Source organism: Ostrinia nubilalis, chromosome 14 (assembly GCF_963855985.1).
Source record: "Ostrinia nubilalis chromosome 14, ilOstNubi1.1, whole genome shotgun sequence".
Taxonomy (NCBI): domain Eukaryota; kingdom Metazoa; phylum Arthropoda; class Insecta; order Lepidoptera; family Crambidae; genus Ostrinia; species Ostrinia nubilalis.
Window position 1 is genome coordinate 10,482,289 of NC_087101.1, and position 25,249 is coordinate 10,507,537.

The following is a 25,249-nucleotide window of genomic DNA, read 5'->3' on the forward strand; positions in this document are numbered from 1 at the left end:
CGTAACGCTGCTAATAGCGCGGGCGACGCGGCCTGCAGCGCGCGCGTCGTCAGAGACACTAACAAGAAGCAGGCTTGCGGCAGCATGCTTAAGGAAGCACGCTTGTGAAAGCATGCTTGAGGAAGCAGACGCTCGCAACACATGATTGTGTTTACCTCTAATCGTGCCACGTGGGGCGGCAATAACGCCCGCTCGGCCGGCGACAGGCCCGCAGCGTGCGCGCGCAACGCTGCTAATAGCGCGGGCGACGCGGCCTGCAGCGCGCGCGCCGGCAGCGACACAAGTAAGAAGCACGCTTGCGGCAGCATGCTTGAGGAAGCACGCTTGAGGAAGCAGACGCTCGCAACACATGATTGTGTTTACCTCTAATCGTGCCACGTGGGGCGGCAATAACGCCCGCTCGGCCGGCGACAGGCCAGCAGCGTGCGCGCGCAACGCTGCTAATAGCGCGGGCGACGCGGCCTGCAGCGCGCGCGCCGGCAGCGACACAAGTAAGAAGCACGCTTGCGGCAGCATGCTTGAGGAAGCACGCTTGAGGAAGCAGACGCTCGCAACACATGATTGTGTTTACCTCTAATCGTGCCACGTGGGGCGGCAATAACGCCCGCTCGGCCGGCGACAGGCCAGCAGCGTGCGCGCGCAACGCTGTTAATAGCGCGGGCGACGCGGCCTGCAGCGCGCGCGCCGGCAGCGACACAAGTAAGAAGCACGCTTGCGGCAGCATGCTTGAGGAAGCACGCTTGAGGAAGCACGCTTGAGAAAGCACGCTTGTGAAAGCATGCTTGAGCAAGCAGATGCTCGCAACACTTTGCTCAGCCCTCCCACGTCACTGTGCACGTGCCATGTCATTGAATGGTTTGTCACGCTACTGAATGACTGTGTTTACCTCTAATCGTGCCACGTGAGGCGGCAATAACGCGCGCTCGGCCGGCGACAGGCCAGCAGCGTGAGCGCGTAACGCGGCCAATAGCGCGGGCGACGCGGTCTGCAGCGCGCGCGCCGGCAGCGACACTAACAAGAAGCAGGCTTGCGGCAGCATGCTTGAGGAAGCACGCTTGTGAAAGCATGCTTGAGGAAGCAGACGCTCGCAACACATGATTGTGTTTACCTCTAATCGTGCCACGTGCGGCGGCAATAACGCCCGCTCGGCCGGCGACAGGCCCGCCGCGTGCGCGCGTAACGCGGCCAGTAGCGCGGGCGACGCGGCCTGCAGCGCGCGCGCCGGCAGCGACACTAGTAAGAAGCACGCTTGCCGCAGCATGCTTGAGGAAGCACGCTTGAGAAAGCACGCTTGTGAAAGCATGCTTGAGCAAGCAGATGCTCGCAACACTTCGCTCAGCCCTCACACGTCACTAACTGGTCTGCCATTACTGTCGTGCTTACCTCCAACCTAGCAACATGAGGCGGCAACAACGCCCGCTCGGCCGGCGACAGGCCCGCTGCGTGCGCGCGCAACGCTGCTAATAGCGCGGGCGACGCGGCCTGCAGCGCGCGCGCCGGCAGCGACACTAGTAAGAAGCAGGCTTGCGGGAGTAGACGCTCGCAGCACTTCACCCAGCCCTCCCACGCCACTTTGTTCAGCCACACCTAAAAAATCATAAAGAAAGTTTATTTACATTAAAATTATTTTTAATATGATATGAATAGCAAGCGTAAAGCTAGAGCGAGTGGGTTTATGTCACTTTTGTCACCGAAAACAAACCTATATTTGCTCATAAGATCGGCGACGCAACGGAGAGCGTCATCGTGACTAGTTAGCTATACGACGGATGGTGTGCCTATGTAGCAGTATTTATTGTTTCATTAGAAGCTAATACAGTGCAGTTTATTTTTTTAGACAAAAGACCTTAGTCAGAGACGTTCACTTCGCAGTTTAGATAAGTCTTAGGCCCAGAACACACGGTGAAACGCAACTGCAACGAAACTGCAACTTCTAGTTACTTTTGAGCTGCATCTAAGTTTCTGCCATAGCGTCCGTTGAGAGAACACACATGACGCGACCTGTTTGAAACCGATTTGAACTGGTCAAAATGGTCGCGTCATGTGTGGTCTCTCAACGGAATCTATGGCAGAAACTTAGATGCGACTCAAAAGTAACTAGCAGTTGCAGTGCCGTTGCAGTTGCGTTTCACCGTCTGTTCTGGGCCTAAGCTAACTGAATTGCACTTTATTGCGTGCTGTGAACTCCGCTATTCTTCGGTTTGTAAAGGACTTAATGATAAATCTTATTAATTCTATAGTCTGGTTCGTGAACACGTAGAATTTTGTCCAATAACTCCAAGCTACCCATTCTTATCGCTCGCGCGTGATTATATTGCTGTCGCGCTCGCACACTCACTGCGGGCGCCCGTCGCACAGTCGCGACCAGACTATACAGGGTGTTAGGTAAATGGGTATATGAGCCGACACTAGCCCATAACATAGGCATATAAATGGTATGGTGAAGTCAGAAATTTGATATAATGATTTTATTTTTTTTTAATTTTCATACAAAATAAATTTAAAAAATCCGATTTGTATGAAAATTAAAATAATTAAATTTAAGATATCAATTTTCTGACTTCACCATACCTTTTATATGCCCATGTTAACATGGGCTAGTGTCGGCTCATATACCCATTTACCTAACACCCTGTATATCGATAAGCTAACCGATGACAACATGACTGACCTCCTTCTCCACCAGCAGCTGCAGGATGTTCAGCACGAGGGGCGCCAGCGCGGGGTAAAGTGTGAGCGCTTGCAGGACAGAACGCATCATCAGCACCGGGATCTCATTCTCTTCGGCCAGCCGCTGCAGGACCGCTGACAGCACCTGGATGTTCACATCAGATAGTATTAGCACAGAATAATAATAAGTACTACGTACAGAAGTTTTACTTCGCGAAGGTATTTAAAAAATGTGCTCAATGTCATTAACAATATGGTATAATTTAGCTTGTCTCAAGAGTCAAGCACCATTTTGTTGACAAACGTCAGTGATCGCCACTGCGCCGAAGCTATAGGGCTGACTTCGGTAAAATGATGTGACGTGAGGTGCCAAACTGCAGAAATTGACGGAGGAAATACATGATTTAGCAAATAATATTAACTACTTATTTATCTCTCAGTGTCTTCAGGCAACTTAAAAAAGTACATTCTGTGTTTTTATTATTATTTAGTCAGTTAAATACTGCACAGTATTTAGTACACTATTTTCTTTATTTTTTTCCATCATACACAAGAATACGCCTGCGTGAGTCAATGCTCGCTCGTATGTGAGGCCTTGTCGAATAGTAATCCTGTAGGGGGCCATCGTGCGTGTTTTCTTTCGATATAAACTCGCGGAGATGAACAGGCCTGGTATTAGCAGAAACAAAGGTTATACTTCTCGTGGAAGTACATTCAGAGTAGCTTCGCGTACATCAGAACCGAACGAAACCGACGAAATTGAATCTAGAAATCTAATTGAAGAAATCGGATGACAGAAATCGGATTCACTGCGTAAAGTAAAACTACATTGGATCTTATTTTCACGGATTCGGAAGTAGTGTGAACTGCAAAACCCTCTATTAGTAAGCAGAAAACTGATTGAGTGATCATAATGAGTAATAACAATCTTTTAAGTTTATATCTTACGCAACTAATAACGGTCCTGACAATTAAAACACATTTCACACACACTACACTAGACATTATAAAAATATGGTAAAAGCATATAAGAAATAAATAAACAATACTTACATCTTGTGTATAAGTCTGTTTTTCGCCGAAACATAAGGCAGTGGCCTTAATTATGTACTTCAAGTCGGCTTTGCTCGGATCAATCAGGTGGAGAGCGATCATCAGTTCCACTGGGTCGACTGCAAGCGATATATTATTTATATAAGTATAAGATAATAGCAACTAAAAAGACGATGTTTCAGCCTTCTCCCGTAAACAATAAAAAGCAATCAATTTTCAAAAGTTCAAACAGTGTTTCAAAAGTTCAATACTCTCAATCTTGTTGAATAAAATTTAATAAAAAAACATTAAAGTGTATACAATATAGAATCAAAAATCTCAAAGATTCTGTTATGTACTTACAAATCTCACAGACTGTAAAATAGAGAGAATTTATTTCGATTATTTACTTATTATCTTTGGTAAGTTAATAAAAAATAGTTGCCAGTATTAAAAAATGCTTACCTGGTGACTCTTCGTTAGGATTCTGCAAGCCAAGCAACTTGTTGAAGACTTCTTTCACGACCACCGGGTTTAATTTTATTAGTTTTGGTAAAGCTGCTAATATCTGAAACAGTTGCATAAATTTTTTAAGTCTCGAAAATGTGATTTCATTGAATTTTGTATAAATCATAGGAAATGTATTAAATGTCACATATTATTATGTGTATGTTGGCATCACTGGTAAGTGACAAAACTTTACTCCAACCAAACTGGTGTCATTCTGGTAAGTGCAAATGCTATAGTCCTCCAATCGCTTCAGCGCTCACCCCTTGACGCCACTAGTGAGTTACAGGACCTTGCTCTACCTACAGTAACAATGACACTCATTGAATCTGTCACGAAGGCTCAGGCTTGAAATATCCGTTTTCTTAAAATGTATTTTTCGCAAAATGTCTGCTATTCAGAATGTGACCGTCTTTTGCATAATGTCAGCTTCTCAAAATGTCAACTGTTTAAAATTGTCTGTCTCCAAGAATGACAGTTTTTGTACAATGTTCACATTGTTCACTTTTCAGATTATAGAAATGTAAACATTATGAATAGAAGATCTACTAAAACTGCACACATTTTAAATTGAAGACGTTTAAATCGAAGAACATGATGAGTACGTAGACTTTTTGAGAATTTACATCTTAAGAAAACAGATATTTCAGGCCTGAGCAGTCACGAGCTGCCCAGAATGCTACTTTGTTTAAGGGGGCTGTCTTATACTATTCTATTTAGGGCTAACCTCGTTAATGTACACTTACCTCCTTCTTGGAGAGTCCGGTGAGCACGGGGATGAGGAAGCGCACGTCCGACACTCGCGTCGCGTACAGTTCCCGTACACGCGACACTAGCTCCGCGCTCGGCGCCGCTGCAAGTGTAAACAAGTGCAAAACTTTATAAACGGCGTACAGGTACGAACTTGTATTTACAGGGTGTAAGGCCCCTGTGAGTGACCTAATTGAAAACAAAATACGTGTTTGACAGTCAAAATCTCGCTGGCGTTCAGAAGTCGTCCCATTGAAAAACAGTTCTAAATCCGTGATCACAAGGGTCATTTTGAACGCAACTCAGTGTTTTGTTGTCGTTAAAGTTTATAGTCCATTCAGCGTAAGATGGTGATTATGACAGTTCTATTTAGTGAGGCGCTCCTTATAAACCTAATCGATATTTTTTAGAATCGAGAATATTTTCTATAGAAATCTAATCGCCTTTTGTTTGTTTGATTTTTAATCTTGATCAAAATTATATCTATGAATTTGAACTATCTGGAAATGGAATAAACGTGAATATTCTTAGTGGTACAAAATAAATCACAAAGAATTAAATATATGCATTTTATTCAATAAAACATCAAAATAACAATAACAAACAATACGTGGAGAAATCGCATAAAACAAAACCGTCATCAAAAGCAAACGCACACGTACTGACTTAGCTTTGACCTGCCTGAGATAATAATCGTGATTCGATGGTAAGATGACCACCATGCCGATTACTGATTTATTGCGATTGTTTATGTCCCATCCCTATGAGCAAAAGTTCCGACTAACGCAGAAGCAATTCATTTAATATTTTTTCACATTTTTTTCTAAATAATAAACTAATAAATAAATAGAAATTCTTGTTTAGGTTAATTGAGAAAGATTAGTGATTGATATTTTGGAAGGATGAAAACACACAAAAGTAATTGATTTTTACAACTCAATATTTTTATTCGTAAAAAGTTAGAATCATAAAACGAAACGTTTTATCTGTCTAAATCACCATCATAAGTTGAATGAACTATAGTAACGTGAATAAGGCTACTGGCCCACGGCGATTTTTTACAAGCTTTTTACAAGCTTTATATTGACTTCACTTGTTAGTGTGTGGGACAAATCTTGCAACTGAATTTAAGACCAGTTCTCCTCAACCGATTGAGCTGAAATTTGGTATACTTATGGAAGTACGATGACAATGCAATATTATGGTACCATTGAGCTGGTCTGATGATGGAGTCAGGAGGTGGCCATAGGAACTCCTAAACGAAACGGCGGAAATTTATCGAGTTTGGGTTCGTTGGATTCGACTTCCCGAGCACTTTTATGCTAAATGATGACCAGGCCCAGATATTGAGATAGTTACAACTAAAAAGTGTAAAATAAAATTATAATAAAAAAAAACTTTTTTAAAAACAAGTTTTATCCTGAAATGCAGTTGTACTAAAACGAAAAAAATAATTGTATGCTAGGTTCAAAGAATTTCGAAAGCTTGTAGCGCAAACAGAAAAAAAGAGGAATAAATTCCATGCGCGATACAAGCTTTCGAAACTCTTTGAACCTAGCATACAATTATTATTTTTCGTTTTAGTACAACTGCATTTCAGGATAAAGCTTGTTTTTAAAAAAGATTTTTTTTATTATAATTATAGCGATGCAGTCGCGCTGCTGTAGCGCGTTGGTATCACTTCTGTAGTGCGATGCAAACGCGACTAACGCGCGTTAGTAGCGATGCTGTCATGCATTTGCCGTAGGCGAGGGCTCTAAAAGATAAGTTGGTAAAACTTTAAATGTTATATCGTTTCACATAATAAACTAGATTCAGATCACATTTTCATTTGAAAACAATTGATAAAAGGAAAATTCGTGATAAAATACAGAAAATGACGAATGGTACAAATCGCTCAAGTGACATTGTGGTCAATATAGCTAAATTGGTGTGACAAGTTTAAAAAAATCTTATTAATTATTATTTGACTTATTGTTTGGGAGGCCTATGTTCAGCAGTGGACGTCCTGTGGTTGAAATGATGATGATGAATGATGTCTTTTGTTAAAATATTTTAACTTACATTTCTCCGTAAATATATGCAGCTCCTCTGGGACACTCGTCCAACAGTCCTCTGAAGGTGGGACGTAGGGCGGAGTCCCGGACCGGGCTTTCCACCACCACGCCTTTGGCTTCGCGCAACCGTTTAATCGAGCCATTTTCATTCATTCATTCATCATCATCATCATTTCGGCTATAGGACGTGATTGCATCGAATGATTTTCAGATTGCCCGGTAGTTAGCGGCCTGCGCTCAGCGCCTTTCTGCTACCTTTATGAGGTCTATCCACCTTGTAGCTGGACGTCCTACGCTGCGTTTACCGCTCCTATTATTTATCAAGATATTAAACTTACATTTCTCCGTGAATATATGTACGAGCCTGGTCAGCAGCGTCTCAGCTCCTCTGGGACACTCGTCTAATAGCCCTCTGAAGGCGGGACGTAGGGCGGAGTCCCCGCCATCAGGATATGGCGTCGCGAGATTCGCCCGCACAGGGCCTTATACTATGCCTTTGGCTTCGCGCAACCGTTTTCATTTATTCATCATCATAATTTCGGTCATAGGACGTGATTGCATCGAATGATTTTCAGATTGCCCGGTAGTTAGCGGCCTGCGCCCAGTGCCTTCCTGCTACCTTTATGAGGTCTATCCACCTTGTAGGTGGACGTCTTACGCTATGTTTGCCGCTTCTATTATTTACCAAGATGTTAAACTTACATTTCTCCGTGAATATATGCACCAGCCTAGTCAGCAAGGTCTCAGCTCCTCTGGGACACTCGTCTAATAGCCCTCTGAAGGCGGGACGTAGGGCGGAGTCCCCGCCATCAGGATATGGCGTCGCGAGATTCGCCCGCACAGGGCCTTATACTATGCCTTTGGCTTCGCGCAACCGTTTTCATTCATTCATTCATCATCATTTCGGTCATAGGACGTGATTGCATCGAATGATTTTCAGATTGCCCGGTAGTTAGCGGCCTGCGCCCAGCGCCTTCCTGCTACCTTTATGAGGTCTATCCACCTTGTAGGTGGACGTCCTACGCTGCGTTTACCGCTTCTATTATTTATCAAGATGTTAAACTTACATTTCTCCGTGAATATATGCACGAGCCTGGTCAGCAGCGTCTCAGCTCCTCTCGGACACTCATCCAACAGTCCTCTGAAGGCGGGACGTAGGGCGGAGTCCCCGCCATCAGGATTCGGCGTCGCGAGAACCGCGCGCACCGGGCCTTCCACCACTCGTAGGACCACGCGTTTGGATTCGCGCAACCGTTTAAGCGAGCCGTTTTCATTCATTCATTCATCATCATCATTTCGGTCATAGGACGTGATTGCATCGAATGATTTTCAGATTGCCCGATTTTTAGTGGCCTGCACCCAGCGCCTTCCTGCTACCTTTATGAGGTCTATCCACCTTGTAGGTGGACGTCCTACGCTGCGTTTACCGCTTCTATTATTTGTCAAGATGTAAAACTTACATTTCTCCGTGAATATATGCACCAGCCTGGTCAGCAGCGTCTCAGCTCCCCTCGGGCATTCATCCAGTAGGCTTCTGAAGGCGGGACGTAGGGCGGAGTCCCCGCCATCAGGATATGGCGTCGCGAGAGCCGCCTGTACCGGACCCTCCACCAATCGTAATACTACGCCTTTGGCTTCGCGCAACCGTTTAAGCGAGCCGTTTTCATTCATTCATCATCATCATCATTTGAAATCGAATGATTACCAGATTGCCCGGTAGTTAGTGGCCTGCGCCCAGCGCCTTCCTGCTGCCTTTATGAGGTCGTCTATCCACCTTTTGAGTGGACGTCCTATGCAGCGTTTACCACTTCTATTACATATTTATCAAGATGTTAAACTTACATTTCTCCGTGAATATATGCACCAGCCTGGTCAACAGCGTCTCAGCTCCTCTCGGGCATTCATCCAGTAGGTCTCTGAAGGCGGGACGTAGGGCGGAGTCCCCGCCATCAGGATTCGGCGTCGCGAGAGCCGCCCGTACCGGACCCTCCACCACTCGTAGGACCACGCGTTTGGCTTCAGAGCCCGCGCAACCGTATACGCGAGCCACTTCTATTATTAGTTCTGTAAAAAACACATAAATCTATGTAAATATTGATAAGCGCAGTGGCTGTACGGCTTTGACAAAATTTTGTTTATAAAGTACAACGGTTATGATGTCTCGAAATCCGAGGAACGCTTGTTCAAACCCCGTTTCTCGCTGAACTATTGTGGTGAACCTACTCATAACACAAGCATTAAGTATTTATATCTTACCACAAAGGAATATACTTTAAAAAGAAAATAAATCATCCAACTTGCTGGCTGAAAAAGATGTCTCCGAAATAAACACCCCCTAAAGTTTATAACTCAAAGATTTCAACAAAACTCACCCTCATTATACGGGAACAGAGCCATAACCAAACTCAGGCAGACCTTCACCATCTCATCGTTCCACGGCACCCTCAGCCCATGGTGCCTTGCAGACACCAGCTCGGGCGGCGGACTGGACAGCGAAATAAACCCGAGGTATAGGAGAGCATGCTTCTCAATGACTTTCTTGGCTGCCTCTGTACCGCATTGGTAAATCTTCACGACCGATTTTAGAGTTGCGTCTCGGATCTCGATGTTTTCGTTCACTGAAAGGGTAAATAGGGATGTTTCCTGGGTCAAAAAGCAAGAGTTTTAATTAGTCCGTCAGTTAACTTATCAAAAAATACTCTACACGTATTTTTCACTTTTTCAAACTAATGAAAATTTAAAGAGATAAAGCGCGCCAAAGTTCATAAGAAGAGGCCCGTGACGTCAATGCTTGCATAAAAGTGCCGCACGTTGTGACGTCGTGCGGAACTTCAACGCACCATAACTATGTAATTATTTGTTAGATTGACAAATAAAAATATATGTGTCCAATATATTTTGATATTAAACATGACGGACTAAAAAAATTTTTTTAGGAAACTAGCCTATTGTGATTTAGATGGCAGCATTCAATATAAGAGAGGGAAGGAGCGCTTATGATGCGTATCTATGTTACAGTCTGTGTTTGAAATGACGAAAGAGAGACAGAAGCGCAACCCACATTGCGTTATCGTCACGGTATCGTCTTCGTCACTGCGACTGCGCTTCCTTAAGTCTCTAATTTGGAGATAAGGGATTTGCAAATTATCAATGTTATTCTTGTTTTTAAATTAAATCATTTTTAGCTAAACCTATAAGCAAAAACTGTCTCAAATACTTTTTATAGCATTTAATAGTAGGTGACAAAACAGTGTTTATACTTACAAACATGGCAAACCAAAGAATTCATGAATTTATGCGAGCGCGGCGGCCTCATTATGCACAACTCCTCCAATATTTCAAGCGCTAGGAACGCCACTTTGTCCTCGCTAACCAAATGTTTGAGGTAGTCCACAGCTTCACTCGTTATCACAGGTGCTTCCGCGTATATTTTTCTGAGCAGTACATCCTTGCTATTCTCCATAGTAGGATCCCCTCTCTCTGATATTTGAGTGATCAAAGCGCACAGCAACTGATTGTAATTCTGATCGTGCTTCTCGTGTAATTTCGGCTGCAATGTCACTGGATGACGATTGAAGCCCTGCATGAAAGCATACTCCTCGTACAACCAAGATAATGCTAACTCTATTCTGTTTGCAGGATCTTCCAAAATGTAATTCAGAACCAATTCCCTTATCTCTGGCGTGTAACTTGATGCAAAAATCGTTATGAATTTCGCCCTTATTTGCGCCGCGCCGCCTATCGCGCTCTCCTTTTCTGCGTGCAAAATTCTGTTCACAGCCTGTATCATTAATCTCTCCTTTATTTCTTTGGGGATAGGACGGGTTATTTCCTGCAGTTTCAACAATTTGACCTTTTGCTTGAGCTTCGGGACTGACGGTGTGGGTGGAGGAACAGGTTTTTCCTTCTCTTTGGCTTTTCTCTCTTCCTCCTTCAGATGCTCTTGTCGTGTTTCCTCCATGAGTTTAGAAACAGCACTCTCCATTTGTCTGTCTGCTTTCGTGGATTCTTGTAACTTTGCCACTGCGTTTTTGAGGGTGGTCTTTTCGTCGTCATCTCTGAGCAGCGGAATTTTCGCAGCCAAGTCAGACAGCGTGGGTTGTGAGGGCGGGGGCACTGGAATGACCGCCTCGTCTTTTATAAGCGCCAGCATCATTTTAGCCAAATGCTTCTTTTGAACTTTGCTACCCGAATTCGGTATAGGCTTATAAGCAGTAACGAAATTAGAAGGCATGTCGACCGGTAGTTGATTGACTAATGTAGTCGTAACGAGATTGACGACATTCTCAACGTTGTTCAGTCCCTCGTAGATAGTGTCTTCAGTGACTGCTGGTTTTTGTGCACCTTGACTGCTGTCCTCTTCGAACATGTTAAAGTCGCTGCGACTATTGCTATTGCTGTCGCTTCCCTGACTGACACTTTGTGGGGAATCTACCCTGAATCTTTTAGATGGAATTTCTCCAGATTTCAATTCACCTACGCGTTTGTTTCTTCGTTCTTTAGGTATAACCTTGTTTATTTCCTGAGTGGTCATGCCTATATCAACCAACAGTTGAGTGAGTTGGGGCATCATCTCGTTTGAAGAGGGATGCTTTATAATGTTAATGAGTAACATCTTCAGGTGTTTTCTGACTGAGTTAACTTGTGACTGTGATAGCGTAGGCGGCAGGGTCGTGTGCAGATCGCCTAGAGCTTGTATGACTCGTGGCATGTATTTGGGCCTGAATTTGGCCAGTAGACATAGTGTTGTCATACAAGCCATCAAATTCACGCTAGAAATGTGTTGAGAATTGTGGAACTTGACTAGCAAGTCAAAAATATGTCTGGAAAGAAATAAGACATTAGGTTAATAATAAACATGTAATAAAAGGTAATTTAGAGACCACCAAAGACCAAAGTCATTGTGTCTTTCAGATCTGTGCTCACTGCATAGGAGAGATCAATTCAATTATAATTGACAGATCTTTTTTACACATGGATGGATAGATGACAAAGTGACTTGTTGATTTATTAATTGAAATTACCAACTTGATGTGGCTACTGGCTACTTACTCTGATTCTTCTTCAATAGCTTTTCTATTTATAAAAGGCAGAGTGGCCGGGAAGCTCTCGAGGCTGAAGTCATCCTCCGTGCCCTCACCAGGGCTCTGCAGCAAGACCACCTCCTCCAGGAACTTGATGGAGTGAGTCCTGATACCTTCGTTATCGCTGTCTATCATATTTAGAACCATGAGCTGAGGAAAACAGAGATAGAAAACTCAAATTACAGAATAGTAGTAACTAAATGAATCATGGAAATGAAATAGTTTATTCAGTACATACTTAGGCCCTACACCAAAGTATATTAACACTTAAGGACTCGCTAATGGGTCTAACGGACCCAGTACTTCAATTTTTGTGTAATAACTTTTAAGTTTTGACGTTTGCGATGTTGTCGCTCTTAGTACCTTTCCACGACAGTATAGCACGGCCAATAGCGGTCGTACTCGTCAAATAGCCCACTGCACGTGAGTGCTACAGACGAAAAAGGTAATTTTGAGTTCGATGGACCCGGTAATTAAGTGAATTTTTTAATGTTCTATACTAATTTCTTATTAATTGATAATTATTATAAGTAGGCAAATCATAGTAGTTTACGAAAATATACAAGGTATTTTTTAAAATAATTAATTACAGAAATTTTCAAAAATAACCTTCATTTTGCCAAAAAACCTTAATTTTTTTTAAATAAGTTGTTATTTTAGAAAAAGGCAATTAATATTACTGTTTGGTTTACTATTGTCTTTGTTTATATCATATTATCCTTCTAATAAAGTACTTTTCACGTTTATTTAGTGTTTTTGAAAAATACATAGGATTTTATATACTGGGTCCAGCGCACCCGGTAGCGAGTATGGATGTTACAAATTAAGGCGCGAGTCCTTAAGTGTTAAGCACCAGTAGCGGCGGGGGGCGGTGGGGGCGGTCCGCCCCGGGTGCCAAGCATCAGGGGGTGACACAAGTCGCGCAGATTAGTACTCACTGGCACATCTGCATAGCAAATCTGCGGTCTATGTCATGATACGGGGGGGGGGGGGGGGGGTACGATTGCCTTTCAATCTTCGAATCGGTAGGTAACCCCAAAATCCTGGGGGGGTACCAGGGGGTGCCTTAGGATTTATGACGGGGGGGACGGGGGGGTGATCGCCCCGGGTGCCAACCCATGCTACGCCGCCACTGTTAAGCACACATGAAAAAAAAATAAGTTTAACATTCTTAATACTTGTGATTGTGACCTCTGTTTCCACAGTTGAAACCAAGTGAGATAGAAGAATATTAACAACTTGATTTAGATATTTATTTAATAAAAGCTTTGTTGGGTCTTCAGCTTTTCACAGTAGTAACATAATTCAGACACTAACAAGAATATACTTGCAAAAACCAACCTTTACTAGGCAAGCATGTTTTTTAACAGAATATTAGTAATTTATATTGCCTGTATTTGTGTCACGAGTGGGCTTACCACAATATTGACATTATTTATAAGATTTATTCATTTACCTTTAGTTGAGTAAGGTTATCCCAGACGTACTGCATTTCGGACATCTCCGCATCGGTCTTGCATATCCACAGCAGCGTGTTTCTGTAGACTATACTAGCGGCCTGGATGGCTCGCTTCTGCACTGCGATTACGGTGTCCGCTACAAGTAGCCGAAGCTGTCCAATAACTTTTGGTAGATACTCGGGATGTAGTTTGCTGTAATTTTAGAGGTTTGATGCATGATGATTTAAATGGTAAATATGATAAAACTTGGATTAATAAGTTGAAAATGTAGGAAAATTTAATAAGTTTAAAAAGTCAAACTCAACGAACTTGAGTGTAGTCAAAGATAATAGATAAGTTTGTATGATGAGAGAGGAATCATACAATAAACTCTTGTAACCCTAGCCCAAAAATATTGCCCAATAAATAACATTCACATAGTGAATGAGCTAACCTCATTTCTTCAATAAATGTGATAACTTGTTTCTTCACGTCAGTAGACTTATCGTTAACGTAACTCAAGATATTCTCCATGTAGACCGGTATCATTTGTGAGGCAGAATGGAGCAGTAGCTCTATAATCTTCCTCAACAGGGCAGTTTTTTTGCCACCTTCGCTCATACCAGCTTCGTTGATCCATTGTACAAGCTGCAAATGGAATAGGTAATAAAAAACGTTTTCACGTAGACAAATATATTAACAAACAGTTACAGAAATACAATTAAACTCAATTTCTTGATCTTCCAAACGCATTGCCGCGCTAGGTGTCAACAAACCTGGTTTTGAGCCGTAACATTAGCGGCCTGATGAAATTTAGACGACATCTTGGCTTGTGCTTGGCCAGAAAAGCAAATAATTAATTTATTTTCATTTCGGTTTGCATTAACTTGGGCAAAAGTAATATTTTCCGAATGACAAAATACGTGCGCTTCGCGAATCGCGAAGTCAAATGAAATAATTAACCAACAAAATTGTATTGCGGGTTATTTTTGTATAAGCGAGAACGAGGATGTTTTGAGTTATGCGAGAGTAAAAGAGAAATCCGAGAGACAATGATCACGTATGCTGCCTTCCTGATTTAATTGGTTAATACGTCACTTTGACAGTTTTATTTTTAATTTTTATCGATGCGTTCAAGATTTTATTTTTTTGTGTAATGTATGTATCTGTGGTGTAATGTATGAAATTATTATAAATTACTAAAAATATTATTGCACAAAGAGGAGACGCCATACCTTCCCTAAATACGTGTTAAGTGAATATAAATAGATATAGCAGAAAATGCGTCATTTTCTTTGATAATATTGAATGTGATTGTAAAGCAATCAAAAATTTTTTTAGGAGAATGTGGATAAACAGTACTGAATAAAAGGATCAAACAGTTTCCGCCAAAGAATATTTTACTCTGACGAGAAGAACGGTGGTTTCCGCACTGTAACTTGAATAAATTAATAGACTCGTAGTAGTAAACTAAAATCTGCATTTTAGCCGTAGTTTTACTGTTTTATTTCTAGCAGAATTAACGATAAAAGATTTTGCAGTTGACTTACCAACAGGAGATTGGAATAATATTTAAGGGTAGCTAGTATGAACTTTTCCATCTACCCTCTACCCCTGAAAAACTAAATTACTAAAACCATTCTACAGAAAAAGGCATTGATAAAGTACATGGAAAAATAAAACGGATTGCATCAGTCTTATATTTATTTTAAATAAAATTATATATTTATAGGTGCCGGTGGGCTGTAAAGGTGCTGCATTTCGAAGGATTTCGGTCGGCTTTGCTCTTCCATTTCGAGGTATGTGCTTCGTACGATAAGAAGGCAGAAGAAGTGGGTCACTGAAACAAATACGAACTTTATTATTTAAAAAAAAGGTATTTAATTGTAGGTACCTATCTTCTAAGTATCTTTTCTATTCTATTCGTTATTTGTTGTCATTAGCCAATTCCCAATACCGCCTCCATTATCTCATGACAGGCAACCTACTTAAGTAATGGTTGGAATATAAAATCATGAAAGTCAGACAGAGTTAGATTCCATAACAAATTTTAATTATACTGGCAATTGTCAGGTGGAAAGTTCAGTTTATAAGGGAGAAGGATCAGATCAAGGAATCGGGCTGAATGTATTAAATACCTATCATGCATAAAATTCATCCTGATTTGGGTTCTTCTTTATGTTATAACGACCGACCTACACGTGTCAGTCCGATTGAGCCATTTTAACAACTTCCCTGTCGGTATGTGACTCACGACGTCTATTCTTAAGTTTATTGTGTTTACTAGGTAGTACGCTAAAGTTTAGTGCTTACTTAGCCATCATACAAAGACTTTTGTAAGCCGCTAGCATGCGCGTATACAGGGTGTGGTTTTGTAAAACAACGCCCATCTCAGAGATGGTTGTTACACATGAAAGTAATTAAAAGAAAAATATATAAATACAATTTTTACTTTTACTTAGAAAAAAATCTTATTCAAACGTCTCCTAAAATTTTCGAGACGACGCGACGCTTGTTACCGCCCTCACAACATTTCAATTTATTTCTGTTGTGTCTCGATTCGCTCACTTGAATGGCTACAGGAGCTAACAAGTAGGTGTGGTACTGATTATTAAAATAAAGGCAATACTTACTACACCACTTAAGCAAGGGCAAGGTGCCCAAGAAGCCCACGAAGACGAACGACACCACGACCAAGGCGAGCGCCATGCCGAACAGGAAGAACCCGCTGTACACATAATACCTCAAAAGGTGGTGATTGTTCTGCAATAGAAAACATATTTTCAATAGAAAAACAATTGAAATTACTACCACAGAATAATAATAAGTACTACGTACAGAAGTTTTTCTTCGCGAAGGTATTCAAAAAAATGTATGCTCAATATCATCAACAATATGGTGTAATTTAGCTTGTCTTAAGAGTCGAGCACCGTTTTGTTGACATACGTCAGTGATCGGTACTGTCTTGATGCCATAGGGCTGACTGCTACAAGAAGCTACTGTGTCGCCATCTAGCGCACCACACTTGCATTCACTGCTCTTCGCGGCAACGCGCAGCTACATGCGGCCGCCAGTTATATAGTGTAAGAGCTAGCACCTAAATATTTTATAACACACATAACTGTGACAATTTATTTCACGTGGGCGAAGCCAAAAAGCTAGTAAGAAATAAAAATTCAATTCAGTAGGAATTTCAAACCAAATTTTATTACATAAACAAACATTATACTAATTTCATTATGGGCCCTTAGTATGTGAAAACTGCAATTTACGATATTTCGCACTGTTTTCAATATTATGTATTACAGAACGTATGTGTGATGGGATGATATTTTCGAAAAAACGATTAGAAAAAATTTTTCTCGAAAAAAAACATTTACCTCTGGATTTTTTTATAAAAGTTTAATATGACCGTGTTTTACAATAAAATTCCTATAAAATCGCAAAGGTATCATGTTTGCCTCTTTGATTTCCTGGCTGTTTTAGATTTCAAAAACCTAAATATATTAATTTATTAACTTTCTGATAAAAATGTGAATGGCTCTTACGATGTCCCCCCCTTAAATCAAAATGTCTTTATTTGGTCTATATGCCCGTCATCACTACGTAATAATTATAAAAAAAAGTCGCTTTCCTGTCTGTCTGTCCCTATGTATGCTTAGATCTTTAAAACTATGCAACAGATTTTGATACGGTATTTAGGGTTCCGTAGCCAAATGGCAAAAACGGAACCCTTATAGATTCGTCATATAGTCTGTCTGAACATAGAACGTTTTTGTGCACTTTTTAAAATGAGTTAACCAAGTATATGGCTATTAGACTTGCACACGTCCGTCCGTTTTTTGTAGGATTAATATTTAAGTAACATTTATTTTTTGCATTCGGCTCTTGGTCTAACCCAAACGAAACACGAACAACTAATGAACTAACAATGAACAAAGTTGATAAATTAGTATTACATATAAATAATGAATTTGTTTTACGAGCTGTCCCGGCGTACTTCGTACCGCAAATTAATATAAAGTTGTTTAAGTGATTTATAAAATCGCAATATTAATTTTTGAAAGTAGGGTCATTGTGCTGGTTTTCTATCTATAGCCTGACCAGGAACATAAAAACCCTGGCATAGAGGCGCCTCAATTGCATTTGATAGTGCAACACTGAGTACAGTCGTACATGTGTTAAATTAATAGGCTAAATTTATGTATCAGGATTAAGGATTACGGGCTAATTTGATATTTTCATAAATTACCAAAAAAATATTATTAAAGGTAACCTGGTTTAAATAAATTAAATGAAACCATCAATCGAGCTAGTAGTATTTATTTTATTATTCATCAATAATCAAATTCAGAACTTGAATATTCAACTGCAATGTCTGCTCATGAACGCTTCAAACTCGGTACTTCTTTCCCAATTCCATAAAATTCAAAACTTAGAAAGTAAAAAAAAACTTTAAAATAGGTAGTTGAAACAGACTACAGCTAATTTTCATAGTGGACTGTACTATACCATAAACATGTCAGTCAATTTGACAACCTTTGTCGGAAACATTATTCAATGAAAATATTGTCCGAACCGTTAGTATTTCTCTTCGACAAATACATTAACACATTGTGAACCACTTTTCTTTCACGACTATAAAAATATTTTAGCAATATAATTCACAAAATCAATTGCACACATTTAAAATAAAGTTTGTTTACACTTTGACAACAATAGACTGACATGCAAGGTGACATGTCAATGAAGTTTTCAGTTACTGTTGCCATTAAAAGAAATTAGTACCATTAGTTTTCCGCAACATGGCGAGGGTTTTTATGTTCCTGGTCAGGCTATAACTTCGGTTTTCGTCCATTTCACTGAGCTGCCATAAACACATGCGTAAAATTTGAATACAAAGTATTGTATTCACAGAAGGCAGTAGCCATCCCGCGCTAGTTTTGTTGCAATCTATAATGCCTAAGCAACAGTTCTACCTAAATGAAAATGTAATTTAAAAAGTAGTGAGTTCCAAAAAATTAAGTAAATGCGCGGCCATACACCGGTCACCGGTACATTGCAGAAATCATCGCGCTAGAAAAAAAACGTGCTGACAGGAAAAGTTTTTGGCACGTATGTCTTTAATTGATAGCATTATAAACACAATTGTAAGTGTTTATTAAACTTCTTCATACAAAATTAAATCTTAGATGACTAAGGGTCATTTTTTTAAAGCATAGCTCAGGTCATATAGCAGGCAAATCAACTCGGAAAGGGATCAACAACGTATCGCCTTTTGTGGCATGGAGGTAATAGTGGAGAGGAAATATAGATCTATACAAAAATTCGACAAATTAATGACAAACAGCTGTTTATCTCTTTCTAACTTATCCCTGGTGATGTATAAAAAAAAGAAATAGATAATGTTTGGTCAGTACTCATTCTGGCAACATTTTCATGTGACGTCACTAACTACCTGACTTGTGCCGAGTAGGTACCTACATACAAGATTTAAGAAAACAACATATTTATAGGCAATCAGCTGACAACTACACACACACACACAAATACCTGTCAGCTGATTGCCTATATTGCGGCCATGTTGTTTTCTTAAATCGTGTATGTATTTATAATGCGTGTAAATGTGTGCGTAATGTACCGAGTACGTTTATTTTAAAGTTACGCCAAGTCCATGAGACATTGATATACGTCAGTGTTTTGCGAGCTGTCATTGCCCTTCGCGCACTGTCATCGGCGAGGCAAGGCGTTTACGTTAACGTTACGGTGCGGATTGTGTGTGCGTTGCAGTATGGACTTTAGTTGACTGCCTTTATGAGCACTCGAACGACATAAAATAATATGATACATTTATGTAAGGGTATTTTAAGATCACAAAGTTGTCAACTCCGATAGTTGGACGAAAACCAGCGCAAAGACCCTATCCTGTTTGACACCTATAATAATTGACAATAGCTGGCTCGGCGAACTTCGGCAAACTAATGTGTGACGTGAAGTGCCAAATCGCGGAAAATGTCGGAAGAAATACATGAATGCATGAATTATCATGAATAACAATAACCACTTATTTACCTCTCAGTGTCTTCAGGCAACTTAATTGTGTGTTTTTATTATTATTTAGGTAGTTAAATACTGCACAGTATTTTTTACACAGTATTTTTTTATTTTTTTCCATAATACAAGAGTACGCGTGCGTGTGTCAATGCTCGCTCGTATCTCGTATGTGACGCCTTGTCGAATCGCCTCCTGTAGGTGGGCTATCGTGCGTGTTTTGTTTTCGATGTGAACTCGCGGAGATGAACAGGCCTGTTACTACGTAGGATACGTAATATGCGAATTTTGATAAGGAAACTATTCACAGAGTCTAGGTAGGTATCAATGTATGAATCAGTTATAAACATTAGACTCATTTTCACAAATCATTTTTGCCGAAAACTATCAGTCATCATGACTATAGGTACAGTGTGTCCGGGCATGTAGTGATCAAACTTTAAGGGCGAAATCTAGGGACAATTTTATCGATAAAAATACTTCAAATTTGGGGCTTGACCCATTTATCGCAAAATTACAAGGATATAAGTTTTTAATTTTTAATTTTCACCTCTTCCTTCAAAAACAAGTGAAAGCGTGGGTTCGCTATAGAACCGGCTGGGAAGCAGTATCTTTGTTCAACAATTGTATAATCTTTTAAATGGAGTTTTTGAGTTGATAGGTTCATAGGACATAGTTATTAATATGATGAATTTCATTAGGTACTTTCAATAACAGCGCCGGTTTATAGGTTCTTAATGTAAACTGTAGAATAGTTTGATGACCATGTTCAATATCTACTTACTTACATGGAAAGTGGCCCCCACAAACAAAAAATAACTTTAAATGAATTTTGAATTACATATTATGGAATTCCTCAATCACACTGAGATTCCGTGTAAATCCTGTCAAAATGCGGCAGATAACATTGGCTATTTTTATTTATCAACTTTATTTTGAAACGTTTATCATTCAGGGTTCTGCTTAATCATATCGCTACTGTCATGCGATGGAAAACATTTCCGTCAAATTTTTGTAGTTCTAGTCAATTATCACTTCTATGTGGAATACTAAATTATAACTAGTTATTACATATAAATAGTAATAGTAGTAATTATTCTGTGTCTAAGTATAGGCACATAACAAACAACTTACCATATGCACTCCTACGACCAGCATCACGCTGATCACAATCAGGTACAGATACACGAGCAGGTAGTACGCCTGGGAGACGTAGAGCCCCAGGGCCACCTGCGCCAGCTCATCTGGAGGGTGCTCCGGGTTCGGCTTGTCTTTATTTTCCTCCACAAACTTCACCACCATGTATAGGAAGTAGGACGTTGTCGCCATAAACAGTAGGGAGAGCAACTGAAATTGTAATTTGTATTTTATAGACCTGATTTTTCGCTCCCTGTGTACCTTCAGCATTATTACAGTTTTGCAGTGACATTTTTTTAGAGTTTGATAGCATTTAGTTAGGTACGATAGAAATTCGATTCCCTTAATTGCTTTCAAAACGATCTACTAAATACTGAACCTAGTTTACGATTTACTAGTACTCTATCTTTTACTACATCTCATAAATTCACATTTTTCAAATTATTATTAAGACTCACAAAAATTCATGGAAGGTTTTGTAAATAAATCAAATTACAAATTAATTCATTAAAGTTCCAAAAATCAAAGATTACTCACGATTGAAACATATCCGATAATCAGTGAACCAGTTCTTAGTGATAAGCAAAAACAACATCTCGTGAGCCTGGGCAGACTCAAAGGCATGTTTACTCCAAACTTCAAAACACCTCACTCACACTTCCACACCCAAAATTATTTAATTTGTGGCCCAAACAAATAAGAACCAAAAATTGTGTAGATGTTTTGGCTCAAGCATTATGCGACTGGCTTCATGCATCGTTATCAGTCGATTCTACTGGGCGTTATCATTATCATTTTATCGGTTAAAAAGGCCGTACGCCGTACATAGATAATATGACCGAAGAATTTCAACCTTATAACTGAGGATAAGTATTAGTTTCTATAGTAGGTAGTTGCCGAAATCTGACTCTATGATGACGTACACTCTTCTAAAAGCTTCCTCTTGATAAATAATAACGCGGATTTTGAGCTGAGTCCTTAAGAGCTTGAACAAATATTAAAATGGCTGCTGTCGTCTTCCTGCTTACAAGGGTGGTCACAATCCCACAGCTCGCAGTAATAACTGTACACCACGATGAATGCGTAGAACTCGAGAACTGCAAGAAATGTTAAATTAAAAACTTTTCAACTTTTCCTACGTCATCATCATCATAATTTCATCAGCCACAGGACGTCCACTGCTGAGCATAGGCTTCCCCCAATAATATCTATATTGACTGGTTGGTAGCAACCTGCATCCCTCGCCTTCCTGCTTCTTAATGAGGTGGTCGGTCTACCTAGATAATTAGTTCTTAACAGTTCCAAAAAGTAGAATCAAGGAGTTTCTATTTTCATATTACAAAATTCAATCTGCTACGAGTTGCTAGAAACTTACTAACGAAGAACAGTATTCCTAAGTACCAGCCAATGAGAAACTTGTGGATGATGCACAGCACGACCAAGAGTAATACTTCGACTGCCCACGTAGCCATCCGACACACCAGGTAGGGGACGAAATAATCTGATCTATACTGAAAAATGAATTAAAAATTAGCATAGCAATCACTAGAAAAAGAATACTCCTTTTTAAATGTGAGCTGTCCCGTACTAGATATAAAGACCTCTGTATGAATCGGGACTAACCCATCTCTTCCACCTTCCACCATTTCAACTCCTGTAAAGTCAGGATTTACAGTTTGGTCTTCAATGAAACCCAACCAGTAAAGGTTGAGCAGTTTCATGGAATAGCTTCTACAGAGTCTCTGACTCTAAAATACCTTGATTGGACCGATGCTGTTAAGCAGCTGTCCCCCAAATTCCCAAAACGTTCATCATCTTTATTATTGAGCTGTACTGATAAATAAGGAGTTTCAGAAAGGGATATTGCTAAAAAAGTGTTAAATAAACATGTTCCTGATAAACTATAGATAACTGGTGCACTATCACAAGTGAATGAGATATGGATGCACTGGCTTAATTTGGGTTAGCAACTAAGTAAAAGTACTGAAATATTTTATATAAAAATAATATAAGTAGCAGTGCTTTACAGATGTTTGACACCTAATGTAAGTGAAGATGTTATTCTGATTAATTTAGTTGCGGGTCTAATAACAGTTGAACTTTCCTCCGGCCGGGATAAACTTTCATTGATTTTGTTTTATTGGGTGCTAATTCTGGCTATACAGGAGTTGCAGCGGAGGGATCGAGAGGTGGGAATTCTCCCGTTGATGTATGATGTAAATGTAAGTGAAGGGACATGAACTTTTTCAACAACTAAGCTAATTAGAGATTAAACATTACCAAATAGAGTCCTCTTGCAAGGTACCACGACGCGACAAATAGAAAGGACTCTGCCAGCAGCATTCCTATGTAGATGAAGTAGACAATCATGATGCTGTCTTTGTCTATGATCTTCGCTTTCGGGTCGGTCACCAGTATTGGCACCACCTTGCGTTTCAGTAAAATCTCCAATATGGCGTCCACGAAAAATAGGTAGCAGAGCAGTGAGCGGAGCTGAAAGTAGATGACTTGTTGTGAATGGAAACGACGGCACATTGAACTAGACATAGTGACAATTCTTATCTGGTGCTATTTTGAAACAAAAGGGTGTAATCTGCGCAATAGGTAGACGACTTCGTCTTTTGTGTTATAAGAACAATCGTTTAATGTAAATTACAAAAAAGAAGGAGCAATGGTTTATTATTTGATAAATACGAGTAAGGTGACTTATTTGCAGATATTCAAAGGTATTATTTCTTTATTGTGGAGATAAAGATAAAGAAGAAGAAAATATACCAAGACAACATGCACTTGTTAAGTTTGTAAAATAGCTATTTGTCGGGATTTGGTTTTATTTCGAAGTCGGAAGAAAAACACAGGTTATTTGAAATCACAATAAAATTATTCCAAAATTGTATTTTGCATGAAATTGAAATATTATTTTTAGAGTTACAATGAAATATGTTTCTAAAGAAGTTGTGCTTTGGAAATTGTCGCAATTGGAACCGCATTTTCCTCAGTCATGTAGAGTTCAATATTACTCTATCGTATGTTCTTCATTGCAGATTTTTATTCATTGTCACAGTAGGAGACCTTGATTTAGCGTGAAAATAAGTATTTACAACGAACTATAATCACTGTTATCATTTGCATAGGCTACACAGAAATTGCTGCTATAATAATATTGTTTGTCTGTTTGTGCAACAAAACTATGAGGTCACTGCTTGTTTACTAGCGATGTTCCCGGAACATTACATCTGTGTCTCAGCCGCTTCTAAAGTACTATTATCTCCAATATTGTAGAGAATATTTACAATACAGCATATACTTAAGTTAATATTTATAATTAATTCAGATTGGCAAACATCAATAGACGTCATGAAAGCAGAGGCTCTATCTTTTTAATTGTATTGTATTGTAAAAGGTTCCTACTTCCGCTGAAAATCGGTGTCGAGGCATGCCCATGGCATGCCCCTATACAATGTTTCTTCATGTACCTAATTTATGTAAATGTGATGTCGCTCTGTTTGTCAAATAAAACATTTTTTACTTTTTACTTTACTTATTGTTGCTGTGTTATAAATCTAAGTAGGCTAGATTTTCATATCCTTATGTAATATAATTATATTAATACCAGCTGAAGTTGCGGGTTTAAATTACACTGCTGACTGCCTGCAGCATATTAAGGTTTTGTTTTCGTGCTTAGTTTGGAGATACGGTAAAAAAAATGAAAATGAGGACTGCTAGAACTAAATCATGTTATTTTTCTTGAAAACGTCTCTACCCCTCTGATACTTCTGTGATACACCTAGCCTGTAACTGTAAGATATACTCCAAAACTTAAGAATACTTACCATTGTCCAAACGAGAATTATAATGCATCCGACTCGTAAAGTATACATCAGTAGAAATTTTTCTATAGTAGGTAGAGTCACTTCTAACTTCAGACACATAGTGAAGTGAATAAAATAATATGAATAATAAAAATTCTACATGTCGAAGATAACGTGTGGTGCTATGACGATGTCCCAAACACTCAGTTATAAGAACCGAGATTAAATAATTAACAAAAACATTATTCATAATTTTCGTAACACTTTCAGTGGTTTGTAAACATGGTTATCAATTTACGGAATAAATTAAAACAAATATTAAATTAACCGCAAATTTACGTCTTGACTTGTGATTATTGTCTTTTTGACATTGTTGATAACCGTTGACATCAATTTTCTGGCAATATTGACAAGACCATAATCTTTATCTTGTCTCCTCAGCGTTTTTGAAATAGTTGGTATAGGATTGGAGGTGTACAGTAGGGTACAGTGGTAGTGAAGGCTTTATCCGGAACCCCACAGTTCCTTCCCACTTAAGGCGAAAGACCTTCTGACTTTGCGAACCCTACATAACCGCAGTTTTCCCCCACAAAAAAAGATTGCAGCTGTGATCTTTTTCTATGGTTCCAAATGATCCAATTTTGCGAAGTAGGTCTGAGAAATAGCCTAGAAGAAGCCTAAAATTAGCACCCACAGAAGAGTAACTAAGC

General features: G+C 39.7%; 3 protein-coding genes across 6 annotated transcripts; all 3 read right to left on the reverse strand.

The window, feature by feature from the left end:
- Positions 1–49: 49 nt before the first annotated feature.
- Positions 50–14,544, reverse strand: LOC135078326 (symplekin). The gene is made up of 16 exons (XM_063972925.1): positions 14,316–14,544; positions 13,994–14,187; positions 13,557–13,752; positions 12,069–12,250; positions 10,281–11,839; positions 9,389–9,634; positions 8,859–9,080; positions 4,956–5,062; positions 4,168–4,270; positions 3,724–3,842; positions 2,672–2,815; positions 1,384–1,587; positions 887–1,276; positions 572–739; positions 156–323; positions 50–58 (listed from the first exon to the last, which is right to left on the reverse strand). Exons 1-16 carry the CDS (start codon positions 14,361–14,363, stop codon positions 50–52), a joined length of 4,059 nt encoding a protein of 1,352 aa, XP_063828995.1. The 5' UTR covers positions 14,364–14,544.
- A 681-nt stretch (positions 14,545–15,225) lies between these two features.
- LOC135077866 (uncharacterized) lies at positions 15,226–21,464 on the reverse strand. Its single transcript, XM_063972407.1, has 4 exons — positions 21,265–21,464; positions 20,725–20,937; positions 16,173–16,302; positions 15,226–15,379 (listed from the first exon to the last, which is right to left on the reverse strand). Exons 1-4 carry the CDS (start codon positions 21,349–21,351, stop codon positions 15,258–15,260), a joined length of 552 nt encoding a protein of 183 aa, XP_063828477.1. The 5' UTR covers positions 21,352–21,464; the 3' UTR covers positions 15,226–15,257.
- A 152-nt stretch (positions 21,465–21,616) lies between these two features.
- Positions 21,617–24,893, reverse strand: LOC135077865 (uncharacterized). 4 transcript variants are annotated; one of them, XM_063972405.1, is made up of 4 exons: positions 24,561–24,893; positions 23,008–23,220; positions 22,107–22,233; positions 21,617–21,824 (listed from the first exon to the last, which is right to left on the reverse strand). In XM_063972405.1, the coding sequence occupies exons 1-4, from the start codon at positions 24,657–24,659 to the stop codon at positions 21,706–21,708; spliced, it is 558 nt and encodes a 185-aa protein (XP_063828475.1). In that variant the 5' UTR covers positions 24,660–24,893; the 3' UTR covers positions 21,617–21,705. The 4 variants fall into 4 exon arrangements, with proteins under 4 accessions (XP_063828475.1, XP_063828476.1, XP_063828473.1 ...); XM_063972406.1 differs by having other exon boundaries at positions 22,129–22,238; XM_063972403.1 differs by having other exon boundaries at positions 22,107–22,238.
- Between the last annotated feature and the right edge of the window lie 356 nt (positions 24,894–25,249).